Here is a 14,419-nt window from a genome sequence, read left to right on the forward strand (position 1 = left end):
TTGTGGCCTGGGCCGGCCTGGGGCTCCAGGCAGTGTTTGCCTCAGCTCAGTCTGAGGCCCATCCCCGTTTACCCTGGCAGTAGCCTCTGCTAATAGTGGTGCTCCCTATAAGTGAGCTGCCCTTGAGAGCAGGGTGTCACCAGCAGTCCCCTGGCTGGGGATGGGGCGGAGAAGGGGGAGGCTCTGAGGGCACCAGCTCTGCCTGCCTGTCAGTCTGAGCCTTTTCTTGGTTTTCCTGAGGGACACATCCTGGCATGAGAGCTGGTGTGAGATTTAGAGCTTTTCCAAGGCTTGTCCAGGGTAACTGGAGCCATCTCTCTGGTGAGAGCCTCCATTTAAAAAGTGTTTATAGTTTCAAGATCCTTTATCCCAGAAAAGCCCTGTGGAGGAGAGGAGCAAGGTGAAGAGAATCAAGCCTCCTCCTAGGGCTCTGTTCACCCTTTCAAGCCCTCATCCCTGGCTAGATTCTGCTCTCAGGCTGGCTGGCTGTCGCCCAGGGCTAAGTTCTGAGCCACTGAGTAAGCGCTGGGGGTGGGGTGGGGGGCAGTTGAGACCTGACTGAGCTCCTTCAGGTGAGAGAAGTGGGTGGTGGAAACAGCCATATTGGGAGATGCTTTTTTGAGAGGCTGCACCTGCTAGGGGTGGGAAACAGACTGAGGGCAGAATATCACAGTGTGTCAGGCTCCTCGGCTGTTACAAATTCAAGAGTGTTTTCTGCATGCTGGTTGTTGATGGAGAGGGAGGCAAAGGCCAGAGAACCATAACTAAGACAACAGAGGGGCCGTGGAGAGAAACGTGGGCTCACTCTTCCCACAGAGGGCCTTACAAACAGAGGAGAGGGATGTCTTTGTCAAAGTGATCACAGGGGATTCTCTGAAAGATTGGGGAGGGCTTTCGGTCCCTTGGGAGGGCCCCAGTCTCACGCGAGTAAATTGCTGGATTTTTCCCCCACAGTGCGAAAACAGGAGATCGTTAAGATCACAGAACAACTGATTGAGGCCATCAACAATGGGGACTTTGAGGCCTACACGTGAGTAGAGGCTCATTCCCTTGAGACCCAAGTCACCTCTCCCAAAGTGCCTTGGGCACAGTGTCTGAGTTAAACTCCAGGCCCCTCGCCCAGGAGCCCTTCCAGGTAGACACCAGTGATGGAGCCTGCCGTGGTGTTCTGGCCGAGGGTGGAAAGGGCAGCGCTAAGCTGCTCAGCAGGCAGGGCCCTAAGATCTCAGCCATCTTGTCGGTCCTAGCCCACAACTAAGCTGCTGCAGGACAGGCGCCGCTGATCAGGAGGAGAGAGAGGTGATTCCCATAGAAGATTGACAAGCTGTTTTTTGTTTTGTTTTGTTTCTGCAGGAAGATTTGCGATCCAGGCCTCACTTCCTTTGAGCCTGAGGCCCTCGGTAACCTCGTGGAAGGGATGGATTTCCATAAGTTTTACTTTGAGAATCGTGAGTGGGTTCGTGCTGCTGAGATACTCCTGCCTGCCCCTCACCCCTTGCCTCTGTCCCCACTTGCCTTCTCCCCTTCCCAGTTGCTCTCTCTTCCCTTCCTGGACCCACCTGCTGCACCCTGGTCTGTGTGCTTGCCTCCTTGTGCCCTGAGGACGGTCTTAAACTGGCACCTTTGAGGGCCTCCTCCAGGGCCCATGTGCCCCTCCATTCTGCAGCTGCCTCATGGCGGTGCCAGTTGCCCCAGTCGGGGTCACTGTAGTTCTTTAAGCCTTACCTCTTTCCAAGATGATTGGAAACCATTTGAGATTAGGTGGAAATGATCTCAACAGGCAATAATGGAAGGCTGGGTCTGCAGGTTTCACAACAGAGGAAAATTAAAACCACGATAAGAATTTGCAAGCAAGTAACAGGGCACTGTTGTTGATTGTGAGATTGGAAGTTGTGGCTAGGGTCCTCCCTCCGTCCGTCCGAGGGAGATGGGCGTCCCTGCTGGAGGTGGGGGCGGGAGTATGTGCTCTGGACAGTTTGTGGAATTTCTTAGGGTATAAGAAGCTGATTCATGACCCCCTCCCATCTTTCTAAGACTGTCCCCCTCCTTATTTTTTTCTCATCTTTCCCATTTTATCCTGGGCCTTCCCCATCCTGCCTTGAGTTTTATTTTTCCACTGTTTTCTCCATGTCTCAGCTGCAGTTGTAAACCCTAGGTTATCTTAAGTAATTCTATCAGCCAGCAGCAATTCCAGAATTTATAGAAGCTCTCTGGAAGGTCTCATGTAGCCCCTAACACTTGAACTAAAATGCACATCTCAGTAAAAACAACACAATTCACAGTGTTTGCTGATAATGGCAGTCCGTCCCTCTTCTTTCGGCTTTACCCCAGATCCTGGGAACTTTGGGAATATCCCAGGCTTGGTGCCTTGATGATTTCTTTTTTAACTTTGGCCCTTTTAAAAATCATAAATCAATTCTGAATATTTTAAGTTCTTGATTTTGCACTACAGCCCTTATTAGGAACAGCAAGCCCTTATGAAATCTACACCCACCTGGCAGAGTAGAAAGATCATGAGCTTTTGTTAAGATGGCCCTGAGTTCAAACGTTGTGTGATTTGGGCAAATTACGTAACCTCCTTGAGCCTATTTCCTTATCTTATAACGAAGAAAATCAGTATCAACCAAGGAACATAGCTCACATGTAAAACCCCCAGTACAATGTCTGATTAAAACCCTAGCTGATGTTATCACTGCTTCCCACCTTTCTTCTCCTTCTGAATAACTGAGGCCAATCTGATGGGATTTCCTGGCCCCCTGGAATGTATATGGGGGCCTTGGAGACTTCCAGAGTGGTTGCTGGAGATAGGATGAGACAGGAAGTGCAGGCTGGGAGGAAGATGCTGGTTCCCAGGCCTGATGCCCTCCTACCTACCCCACCCTGCCCTTCCCCCTGCAGTCCTATCCAAGAACAGCAAGCCTATCCACACCACCATCCTGAACCCGCATGTCCATGTGATCGGAGAGGACGCAGCTTGCATCGCCTACATCCGCCTCACCCAGTACATCGATGGGCAGGGTCGGCCTCGCACCAGCCAGTCGGAGGAGACCCGGGTCTGGCACCGCCGGGATGGCAAGTGGCTCAATGTCCACTATCACTGCTCAGGGGCCCCTGCCGCACCGCTGCAGTGAACTCAGCCACAGGTGCACCTGGGGGGGCTTGGGGGGGCTGGGACAGGTCGGGTCAGAGGAGGAAGAGAGGTTAAGAGGTGGCACTGGGGGAGGATATATGGGCCATCTCAGAAGAGTAGCAAATGCTGCACAGTGTGGTGGTTGTCAGACAGACTTGGGTCTGGCTCCATGACTCCCAATTGGGTGACTTTGGACAGGTTACTTCCCCGCCCTAAGCCTCATCTTCCTCAGCTGTCAAAAAGAGGGAAGGAGTGGTGCCTACCTCCTTTGTTGTTGTGAGGATTAGGTAAGATACTTGTAAGTAAAGCATCTAGTAAATGCTCAGCAAACGTGAGGCAATGTTAACATGTAAACACTAGCTTCTCCCTATCCTCCACCTTCCCAGGCAGACCTGGGCTGTGTGTGTAGCGTGTTTAAGCCTCTGGAACTCATCTGTATGTGTATTGTCCTCTGTTCTGTTACCACGTCTGTCCTGTTTGACAGGGGCATTAGGAGATCCCAGCCGGAGGTCGAACCTTCGCAGCCAGTGGCTCTGGAGGGCCTGAGTGACAGCGGCAGTCCTGTTCGTTTGAGGTTTAAAACAATTAAATTACAAAGCGGCAGCAGCCAATGCACGCCCCTGCATGCAGCCCTCCCGCCCGCCCTTCATGTCTGTCTCTGCTGTACCGAGGTGTTTTTTACATTTAAGGAAAAAAAAAAAGAAAAAAAGATTGTTTTAAAAAAAACAGGATCCATACCATGATGCATTTTAAAATCACCGATGGCCCTTGGGCTAGGAAGACTGCAGGAGTTTGTGTGACACCCATCCTGGTGCGAACAGTGGGCTCACCAACGGGCTCTGAATAGGTGAGCTCAGCCTCTGGCCTCCGTGGACTCGGGGGACCAGACGAGAACTCTGACGGAGCTTTGGGGGCCGTGATGTGATTGCAGGTGGCCTGCCTGCCCCAGATCTAGGAATGGACTTCTTCAGAATTTGTGATGCGCCTAGAGTGAGGCTGACGAGAACATCGTGGCCATCGGACCTACTTGGGAGAGAACGCGCGGAGCTCCCAGCTTGCTGTGGAGGCAGCTGGGAAGCAGTGGCCTCAGGACTGAGAAGCAGTGGCCCGGATGTTGCTGTACTGTACCATTAGTGTAGAAGGGAAGAGAATTGGTGCTGCAGAAGTGTGTCCGCTAAGAAGCTGATGAGAAACCTCGTGTTAGTCTGACATGCACTCACTTACTCATCCATTTCTATAGGATGCACAATGCACGCGGGCCCTGATATTGAGGCCCTATCCTTGCAGCTGGGAAGTGGGAGGGGTTGCCGCTTTGCTTCGTGTTTGTTTTCTTATAACCTAGCAAGAAGAGAGCCAGGCCTTGGTCTGGGCTCCCCCTACTGCCTTTGGCAGTTCTGTTTCCATGCTGATTTGGACCATCTTTGTCTTGCCTTTTCATGCTGGTGGTCCCTGTGCTGACCCTCATCTGGGCCTGGGCCCTCTGCCAAGTGCTCCTGTGGGACGGGAGGAGTGAGGAAGCAGGACTGAGTTGATGGTTGTTTCTATGCATTCAGGCTGCCCGCAGGGCTGCCTCCCTTCTTACTCTTCCCTTGCTGCACGTCCATCTCTTTTCCTGTCTTTGAGAAATTGACCTGACTACTTTGGCAAGAAGAAGAGGTGTCCTCTTTAAACAGGCCTCTTTACTGACCAACTGAAGCATAGACTTACTGCTGGACAATCTGCATGGGCGTCACCCTCCCTCTCACTTGCATGTACTCAAAAGAGATGTCCAGAGCCACGGCTCCTACATGCATTGTCCCTCTCTGTGCTCAAGGAGTTCATTCCAGGAGGGGAAAGATCTATACTCTAAGCAGATAGCAGAGAAGATAATGGAGGAGCAGTTGGTCATGGCTTTGGCTTCCCCAAAAACAACTGTGTAGACTTACCTGCACAAGCGTCTGCACTGTTGGGGGAAAGGTGGGGAGACCCCAGCTCCCTGGATGGTGCCTTAAGAGGAGGCACAGGAGCTGGGAAAAGAGCAAAGCTAGAGGTTTGCCTTGGAACCAACTGAGAAGAGAGGAGACTCACAGGTGCTGGTGCTTGGATTTAGCCAGGCTCCTCCGAGCACCTCATGCATGCCCCAGCCCCTGGGACCTTGCCCTTTCCTGCCCTGCAGCCTGCAGTACCAGCACGCAGACACCTTCACCACAGGGTTTGGTTTTGCTGGCTTGAAGACAAATGGTCTTAGAGTTCATTAAGACCCATAGCTTCATATGGCTGCTCCAGCCCCACTTCTTAGCATTCTTACTCCTCTTCTGGGGCTAATGTCAGCATCTATAGACAATAGACTATTAAAAAAAATCACCTTTTAAACAGGAGATGGAAGGCATTTGATGCAGAATTTTTGCATGATGACATAGAAATAATTTAAAAATAGTTAGTGTTTGTTCTGAATGTTGGTAGACCTTCATAGCTTTGTTACAATGAAACCTTGAACTGAAGATATTTAATAAAATAACCTTTAAAGAGTCCATTGCGTTACTGCTGTTGGAGGCTTATGGCCATAGGCTTAGATTTTAGCTGCCTCGGTTACAAGGCTTCATTCAGGTGGAGAGATGTACCTCCTCCCACTCCTTTTGGGCCCATTTTAGAATAAAACTTCCTCATAAGTTCATCAGCCTCCAATCTGTCCACGGGGCTGTTGAGGCGAGTTTGGGTTGGGGAGGAGGAACTTGGGCCCCGCAGGAGGTGAGCTGGAGATCTGGCCCCGCCCCCGGGCCCCGCCCGCGTCCAGGGCCGCCTCACTCCCCCCCCCCGCCCCTCAGTGGGCCGGCCCGGCTCCCCCTCCGTCGTGCCGAGTGGGAGATCCCGCACCTTTGGACCGCCCCTGTTCCCGGAGCCGCGGCGTCCGACGCTCGCCAGACTGTGCCACCGGGCGGGGAGGAGGGGGCACCTCTGCTGCGGGGACGTGGAGCCCGCCGTCTCGAAGGCCGTGGCTCTGCCGACCGCGGCAGGAGACCGTTCGGCGGCCCGGCACCTGGGCCGTGCGGCTGCTGGGCCCGGAGACGGCGGGACCCGAGGGAGTGTCGCGAGCAGCCGCGCGCCGCCTCCCCCCGGTGGGAGCGGTGGTTGGGTCCGGCTGCGGCAGAGCGTTCGCTCGGAGATGGCGGAGCCGCTGCGACGCGGCCCGAGGCCCCGAGAGCTGGGAAGCCGGGCAGCCCCGGGACGTGGCGGAGCCCGGGGACCGCGGGGACGCCGCCCAGTCCGCCGGGTGAGCCTCCCTTGGGGAGACCCCACCCCCTCAGCTCAGAGTGTGGCCCCCACCCACTGTCCCCGCAGTTCTCCTCTCACAGACTTCCCTCCGTGTGGCCGCCGAAACCGCCCGCAGTGGCGTCCCGCGCTCCCCGCGCCCCCCGCGCCGTCCCTTCCACTAGCAGCCTTGCTGGTGGCCTCAGTCTCCTCAGCTTGGGCCTCCTCCTCCCCTCGGGGCTCTCCCAGTCAGACGCCCGCCCAGATGTCACCGCCGACCCTCCTGAGCGCGCCCCTTGCCCTGCCCCTCCAGTGCTCCGCGTCCCGCTCCCTCCTTTCCCACCTGTGACCCCACATTCCCCCGGCAGGCCCCTCTATCCTTTATCCCGTGTGCCAGCCCGCCTCGTCCGTATGACCACTCGGTCCCCCTCCCACGGCATCTGCACTGCTGGTCTCCCAGCGCGGGGCCCACAGCCCCGCCTCCCCGGTCCCACCACCATTGCTCTCTGCCATCCGGGCCTGGGTGACCCCTTTGGTTTCTCCGCAGAAACCTTCCTCTGCTGCACATCCATTCAGCATCCCCTCGCGCCCACCATCGGCTTCCACCTTGGATCTCACTTCAGTATTTATCATTCCGCCCACACCCTCCCCCAGTCCTCCCTCAGCACCCCTTCGCTTAATATTGCTGCTTCTTCTAGGTCCGAAGCTAAAATGCAGTGGTTAAGAGCAGAGCTGTGGAGCTTGACAGGCCTGACTTTGAATCCCAGTTCCTTCACTGACTGTGCTGTGTGATCCTGGGCAAGTTATTAAGCTTCTCTGGACCTCGAATGACACACATGTGAAGTGGGGATAGTAATAGTATCTACTTACTTACTTGTTAGGGCTGGTGTGAGCATTAAATATATGAAAAGCTCTTAGAAGAATGGCTGACAAAGAGTAAACCCTGAGTAAATGTGAATTATTTTTAACATTATGGATGGTATACTCCCAATATCTACTGCCCCACAGTGATGTCTTCTCACTGCTGTTTTCCACAAAGAATTTACTCTAATTCTTAGGATTCATCCCTTCCCATCACTATTTTGGTCCTCTCTCAGTTCCCTTTTCATACTGATTTGTTTTACCCAGGCCTAAGCTGAGCCATTTTGTCTGTCAGTTCTGAAGGACCCTATCTCCACTTAATCACCCTGAGATGTGTGTGTCTGTGGGTGGATGGTAGAGACTGCCAGCCACTGGCCTTACTAGGAGTGGCTCAGGTGGGGAGAGTGACAGTAAAGCTAGAAGCAATTACCTACTTAAGGAAAAAAGTTTCCAGAATTAGATCTCCTTAAAACTATTTTCTGGTCATACTGTCCCTACTGCTTTTCTGTTTTTGCTTGGATACTCCTGTTGCTCTCTGTCACCCAGCCCCACTCAGTTTGCTCTGGTTTTGTAACGGCTCAATCCCTCATGTCTCTCTAGGCTAGCTCAAGACCTGTCTTAGTTGTTCAGGGATGAGGCTATAGTACCACCTAGGCTAAGTTAGGAAGAACTGGAGTGGATAAGGAGAGAGACTCTGGACTCAGCTCTCTAGCTTTTCTTAGGTCCCAGTGATGTGGCCCGCTCTGGGGCTACATTTTTACCATCCCTTCTGACACTGGCACAGGTGAGGTAAAGGGCAGGGATGGGTAATTTTTCACAAGCAATGGAAAAGAGAATCCCCAAGTTCTGGGCTTGGAAGGTAATAGAATGATTAGCTAGCACCATTTCTCTTTCCTCTTCCCCCACCATAGTGTCCACCTGACTGCAAGTTCGTTAGTGCTGTTCGTTTGTGATGTTGGGTTTACTTGATGAGGAAGATTAGCAAACACGAGTTTCCTCTTAACTGATAATTTCGTTGGAGCACGGGACTTCTAGGGCTTTCCGTCCCTTCTTCACAGGAAGGCCAGATCTGCTGGCTGGCCAACTACTCAGTCACGGGCTGGGAACTCCTTTTAGAGCAGGTTCATTTTCAGCCTCCTGGGCCGTTTGGCCCCTTGTTGCTGGGAGGTTTGTTCCCTTCCAGACCTACAGTCGAGCGCTGCGTTTCTGAACTTAACTCAGGGAGGAGAATTTAGCCAGTATTCTAAGAGAGGGCACAAGCTGTGAAGCTAAGGTATGAGACTCAGATTGTGTTGTTCTTCTACAGGAGCTTTTTTTTGGAGAACAAATCATCTTGTGAGCAGGAGGTAAGAGAGATGGGGTGAAGAGGGGAATGGATTACTGACAGTTTCAAGGAGAGAAGTAACCCACTGATCTCTCTTACAGATAGTGAGCAGAGAGACTGTGAACTTTGCTGACCTCTGATGTGAGGAGTTCGTCCAGGACCAAAGGTGGATCCTGGCTAGATTTGCATCCTGAAGCCATGGGCCAGTGGGCCATGGTGACCTGAGACCAATGGACTCTGTCCAGTTGCTCCCTGTTGCCCCTTCTACCTCCCCTACCCTATACTAAGGGGACTTGTTTCCACCCTTCCAGGGAGCTGACCCTGTGAGAATCCCTTTCCCCTCTTTTTGTATCCTTCCACCCTCCCAGAGAGTCCCAGCCTATAGAACTCCTACCTCCCATCCCCTGAGGTGGTCCCCATCCCTGCCTTACCTCCCCCGCCATGCTCAAGCTGTGGAAGGTGGTGCGCCCAGCTCGGCAGCTGGAACTGCACCGCCTCATACTGCTGCTGATTGCTTTCAGTCTGGGCTCCATGGGCTTCTTGGCTTACTATGTATCCACCAGCCCTAAGGCCAAGGAACCATTGCCCCTGCCCTTGGGAGACTGCAGCAGTGGTGGGGCAGCTGGTCCTGGCCCTGCACGGCCTCCAGTTCCACCCCGGCCCCCCAGGCCTCCAGAGACAGCACGAACTGAACCCGTGGTCCTTGTGTTTGTGGAGAGTGCATACTCACAGTTGGGACAGGAGATTGTGGCCATCTTGGAGTCTAGTCGTTTTCGTTACAGCACTGAGCTGGCACCTGCCGAGGGGACATGCCCACACTGACTGATCATACCCGTGGCCGCTATGTCTTGGTCATTTATGAGAACCTGCTCAAGTATGTCAACCTGGATGCTTGGAGTCGGGAACTGCTAGACCGGTACTGTGTGGAGTATGGTGTAGGCATCATTGGCTTTTTCCGAGCCCATGAGCATAGCCTACTGAGTGCCCAGCTCAAGGGCTTTCCCCTTTTTCTACACTCAAATGTGGGGCTCCGAGACTACCAAGTGAATCCTTCTGCCCCGCTACTGCATCTGACACGCCCCAGCCGCCTGGAGCCTGGGCCACTGCCTGGTGATGACTGGACCATCTTCCAGTCCAATCATAGCACATATGAACCAGTGCTTCTTGCCAGCCTTCGGCCAGCTGAGCCCCCTGTGCCGGGACCAGTGCCTCGCCGGGCCCGGCTCCCCACTGTGGTACAGGACCTGGGGCTTCATGATGGCATCCAGCGGGTCCTCTTTGGCCACGGCCTCTCCTTCTGGCTCCACAAACTTGTTTTCGTTGATGCTGTTGCGTACCTCACCGGCAAGCGCCTCTGCCTGGACCTTGACCGCTACATCTTGGTAGACATCGATGACATCTTTGTGGGCAAGGAAGGTACCCGCATGAAGGTAGCTGATGTTGAGGTCAGTCTTTCTTTTTCCTGTCTTAAGTTTCTTTTCCTTAGAAGCTGTTTCAAGCTCTGTCCTATCAGACTCTCCTCCTTGATTCTGAGCTTGTCTTAGGTACAGTCCCTGCCCTTTCCTGGCAAGAAGAATGCTACTTTTCATTTTTCTTCTGCTTGGTTTGCTCTCTCCTGATTTCTCATGTCCCTGCTACTCTTCCCAGGCTCTGTTGACCACCCAGAACAAACTCAGGACCTTAGTCCCCAACTTCACCTTCAACTTGGGCTTCTCGGGCAAGTTCTATCATACTGGTGAGCTTATTCCCCTGCTCCTTCAGCATGTCAGTCTTAGTTTGATCTGTCCCTTCACTGTCCATTCTCCTGGGCTGATAAGTTGGAGAAAAGGGGCAAGGTTTGGGGTCAGAATGCAGTGAGGCAGTAGCAGTGGGTATGAATTTAGGTTAGCATGGCTGGCTGGAGGGCAGGTTGGCAATGGGGAAGATGGACAGTCTTGGGTGGGCAGAGGTCAGCAAGGTTGTCCCAAGGATGGAAGGTGGCTAGTGTTGTTGCAGAGCAAAGGAGGGCACAGGAGTTGACTGGCTGTGGTCAGTGGTCAGTGTGTGGTCACAGGGACAGAGGAGGAGGATGCAGGGGACGACATGCTGCTGAAGCACCGCCAAGAGTTCTGGTGGTTCCCCCACATGTGGAGCCACATGCAGCCACACCTGTTCCACAATCGCTCCGTGCTAGCTGACCAGATGAGGCTCAACAAACAGTTTGCTCTGGTGAGACACTTGGATTTCTTCCCCATACTTTTCCCCAGAGGTAATGCTTCCAACCTGCCCCTAATGGGGTACCCTTTCCCACCCTCTCCATTTTTCTTTCTGTGGAGGCATCCCCATCTTCTTTACCCTCTACTCCCCAAACCTCACCAGGTTCTAGTGAGAGTCTATGCCATTCCTAGGAGCATGGGATTCCCACGGATCTGGGGTATGCTGTGGCCCCCCACCACTCCGGCGTGTACCCCATCCACACACAGCTCTATGAGGCCTGGAAATCTGTGTGGGGCATCCAGGTGACCAGCACCGAGGAGTATCCCCATCTCCGCCCTGCCCGCTACCGCCGTGGCTTCATTCACAATGGCATTATGGTGAGGGACTCCCAATACAAACTTGAATCCAACTCCCACTTTTGGACAGCCTGCAGCCTGCATTTTCCAAGCTCATCCATGTAATGGGGATAGAGGGGTGAAAAGTCAAAACACACATAGCAAGAGCTTTATTGCTATAACTTCAGAGTGAGTCCTCTACAAACCCAGGGAACCCTAATGCCTCAGGACTCCTGTCCTTCATCTACTTCGCATTCTGTCTTTCAGATCTCATCTGTCCCTGTTTCTTTTCCCTTCAGGTGCTGCCGCGGCAGACATGTGGCCTCTTCACTCACACAATCTTCTATAATGAGTATCCTGGAGGCTCTCGTGAACTAGACCGGAGCATCCGAGGAGGAGAACTTTTTCTAACGGTGCTGCTTAATCCGGTAAGGTGCCGAGAGGAAGGGCTAGAAGATTGGAGAGCCAGAGTGTTTGCAGGCTGCGACTTTAGCTCACCAAGCCCAACTCTGAAGTGGGGTAGACTCTCCCAATCTGACATGCAGGCACCCCCTTTCAGATCAGCATCTTTATGACCCATCTGTCCAATTATGGAAATGACCGGCTGGGCCTGTACACCTTTGAGAGCCTGGTGCGCTTTCTCCAGTGCTGGACACGGCTGCGCCTACAGACCCTTCCTCCTGTCTCTCTTGCACAAAAGTACTTTGACCTCTTCCCTCAAGAGCGAAGCCCCCTTTGGCAGGTATAGGTGGGACTGAGGCTGACCCAGAGACGTGATGGGGTGGGTGTTGAAGAAGAGATTAGGCCTCATCTGATTCTTGGCCTCACCTTCAGAATCCCTGTGACGACAAGAGGCACAAAGATATCTGGTCCAAGGAGAAAACCTGTGATCGGCTCCCCAAGTTCCTCATTGTGGGACCCCAGAAGACAGGTGAATCATCCTTAGCCAACTTCTGTTGCCTTGCCTTAAACCCAAAGGATTCTTTGGCCAAGGAACTTGCTTCTCACACCGACCCCTCATTAATCCAATTCCTTGAGTGATTCTTAACCAAGCTGTATATCAGAGTCATCTGTGGAGGTATTTTATTTTTAAAGACCCACAAGTGATTCTGATGTATAATCAAGGCTGAGACCCACCATTTTAACCCTTCCCTGGGCCTCTGTCAGACGTTTTCTCATTCTAGTTTGGCCAAAGGGTATTTTACTCCACAGAGTGATTATTTTCTCAGCTCTTTAAAGTTCATGTTGTTGAACTGAATTCTCTCCCACAATGGCCTGGACATTGTCTTCCGTTTAGGGACCACAGCTATTCACTTCTTCCTGAGCCTACACCCAGCTGTGACTAGCAGCTTCCCGAGCCCCAGCACCTTTGAGGAGATTCAGTTCTTCAATGGCCCTAATTACAACAAGGGAATTGACTGGTGAGATCAGGAATGCTTCTCAGCTCAACACTCCCTTTCCCTCCCCTAAAATCCCCCATTCCAGAGTCCACCAGCATAGATACCTGGCCCCTTCGCTCTGTACATGCCCTGCCTCTTCTCTGTACTACTTCCTAGGTACATGGATTTCTTCCCTGTCCCTTCTAATGCCAGCACTGACTTCCTATTTGAAAAAAGTGCCACCTACTTTGACTCAGAGGTTGTACCACGGCGGGGGGCTGCCCTCCTGCCACGAGCCAAGATCATCACTGTGCTCACCAACCCTGCTGACAGGGCCTACTCCTGGTACCAGGTGAGCCTGAAGCTAGGGACACATTGGAACTTGAGGGAGGTGTGACTGTTAGAGACAGAAAGGAATAAGAATGCGGAAACTAAACTAGTGCCTTGGGGAGAGGTGCCTATGCTGTCTGTTAACTGGATCAAGAGTAAGGGCAGAATAATTCTGTCAAGTCACCAATCCCTTCCCTTCCTGTTCCTTGTCCTTCAGCACCAGCGAGCTCATGGAGATCCAATTGCTCTGAACTATACCTTCTACCAAGTGATTTCAGCCTCTTCCCAGGCCCCTCTGGCCCTTCGCTCCTTGCAGAACCGTTGTCTTGTCCCTGGCTACTATTCCACCCATCTACAACGCTGGCTGACTTACTACCCCTCTGGACAGGTACAGTTCCCCAGTAGCCTTCATTGGGGTCCCCTTCCCCTCCTCTTCACTTCAGCCCAGAGGCTTCTAAAGAATATAGAGGGAACCACGTCCCTGTCCCTTTAGTTGCTGATTGTGGATGGGCAAGAGCTGCGTACCAACCCAGCTGCCTCAATGGAGAACATCCAGAAGTTCCTGGGTATCACACCCTTTCTGAACTACACACGGACCCTCAGGTGGGAGAGCATGACCCAGGGAGGATGACTCTGGGGGAAGTGGGGAAGCAGGTTGACCATGCCTGTTTGGAAGAGACATGGATTTACCCAGTCTCGCAAGGAGAGACATATGTCCCTGTGGGCTGGGAGAGGTAGTGTACATTTATGCGGCTTAGATTTCTTTTCTCTGCCACCTAATGGCCTCTTCTTGTTGAGCAGGTTTGATGAAGATAAGGGATTCTGGTGCCAGGGACTTGAAGGTGGCAAGACTCGCTGTTTGGGCAAGAGCAAAGGCCGGAGGTACCCAGATATGGACACTGAGGTTGGTAAAGCCAGGGGCAGGGTATCCCTCGCCACCTCTAAGATCTGATTGTGTTCCACTCCTTACCACTTCCGACTTAATTTTTCTCCTGTTAGTCCCGCCTTTTCCTTACGGATATTTTCCGGAACCACAATTTGGAGCTGTCGAAGCTGCTGAGCCGGCTTGGCCAGCCAGTGCCCTCATGGCTTCGGGAAGAACTGCAGCATTCCAGTCTGGGCTGATGTACCAGCCTCACGTACCAGCAAAAGCCCCGTTTCCCTAAGGGGCAGCCCAGAGTAGGGCCCACAAGGGGGACTAGAGTGGCCTGGCCCCTCCTCCTTCTACCTCAGTGGCCTCCAGGCCTGGGATGGCTGAGAAGGAAAGGGCATCCCTGTCCCATGGCTCTGGGGTCTAATAAAGGGGCTTCTCTAGATACCCCACAACATGGTACAAGGCACCATTAGCCCATGGTCTGGGAAGGTTGGGGGAATGAGAGGGCCCAGGCAGGGTGTAGGGGAATGTATTAATCCAGTGATGTCCCTCTTGGTCCCCAGCAGTATATCTATACTGGCTATGGGAGGGACCCCTTACTGTGGGAGCAGTGGGATCTACCTGTGGCCCGGCCTCCCTAATGTCATTCACATTGAATGGGGATGAGGCCGGACAGTGGCTCATAGAGCTGAGTACGAGCCCTAGCCATGGGCTAGAAATTACCTTAATAAACATCCTTATTTTTCTGTTTTGTCTGCCTCA

At 53.0% G+C, this 14,419-nt stretch overlaps 2 protein-coding genes across 18 annotated transcripts in view; both read left to right on the forward strand.

The window, feature by feature from the left end:
* Window positions 1–5,640, forward strand: part of CAMK2G (calcium/calmodulin dependent protein kinase II gamma) — a 52,924-nt gene extending 47,284 nt beyond the window's left edge. For 14 of the 17 annotated variants that reach the window (XM_064488045.1, XM_064488030.1, XM_064488032.1 and 11 more), the window contains 4 exons: window positions 955–1,030; window positions 1,354–1,448; window positions 2,899–3,143; window positions 3,615–5,640. In XM_064488045.1, the coding sequence (XP_064344115.1) occupies window positions 955–1,030; window positions 1,354–1,448; window positions 2,899–3,131 (404 nt within the window). In that variant the 3' untranslated portion in view covers window positions 3,132–3,143; window positions 3,615–5,640. Of the gene's footprint in view, window positions 1–954; window positions 1,031–1,353; window positions 1,457–2,898; window positions 3,144–3,614 lie in introns of those variants that run through there. The other 3 variants (XM_064488041.1, XM_064488044.1, XM_064488046.1) reach the window with 2 other exon arrangements.
* A 409-nt stretch (window positions 5,641–6,049) lies between these two features.
* Window positions 6,050–14,403, forward strand: NDST2 (N-deacetylase and N-sulfotransferase 2). Its single transcript, XM_031461091.2, is given in 17 exon segments — window positions 6,050–6,380; window positions 7,057–7,156; window positions 8,526–8,565; window positions 8,645–9,339; window positions 9,342–9,988; window positions 10,191–10,278; window positions 10,597–10,751; window positions 10,931–11,116; window positions 11,374–11,502; window positions 11,634–11,816; window positions 11,909–12,005; window positions 12,372–12,495; window positions 12,631–12,805; window positions 13,001–13,171; window positions 13,277–13,386; window positions 13,585–13,687; window positions 13,783–14,403. Coding segments are annotated over 14 exon segments (2,649 nt in total). The 5' UTR covers window positions 6,050–6,380; window positions 7,057–7,156; window positions 8,526–8,565; window positions 8,645–8,984; the 3' UTR covers window positions 13,909–14,403.
* The last annotated feature ends 16 nt before the right edge of the window (window positions 14,404–14,419 follow it).

This window comes from Camelus dromedarius, chromosome 8 (assembly GCF_036321535.1).
Source record: "Camelus dromedarius isolate mCamDro1 chromosome 8, mCamDro1.pat, whole genome shotgun sequence".
NCBI classification, from domain to species: Eukaryota; Metazoa; Chordata; class Mammalia; order Artiodactyla; family Camelidae; genus Camelus; species Camelus dromedarius.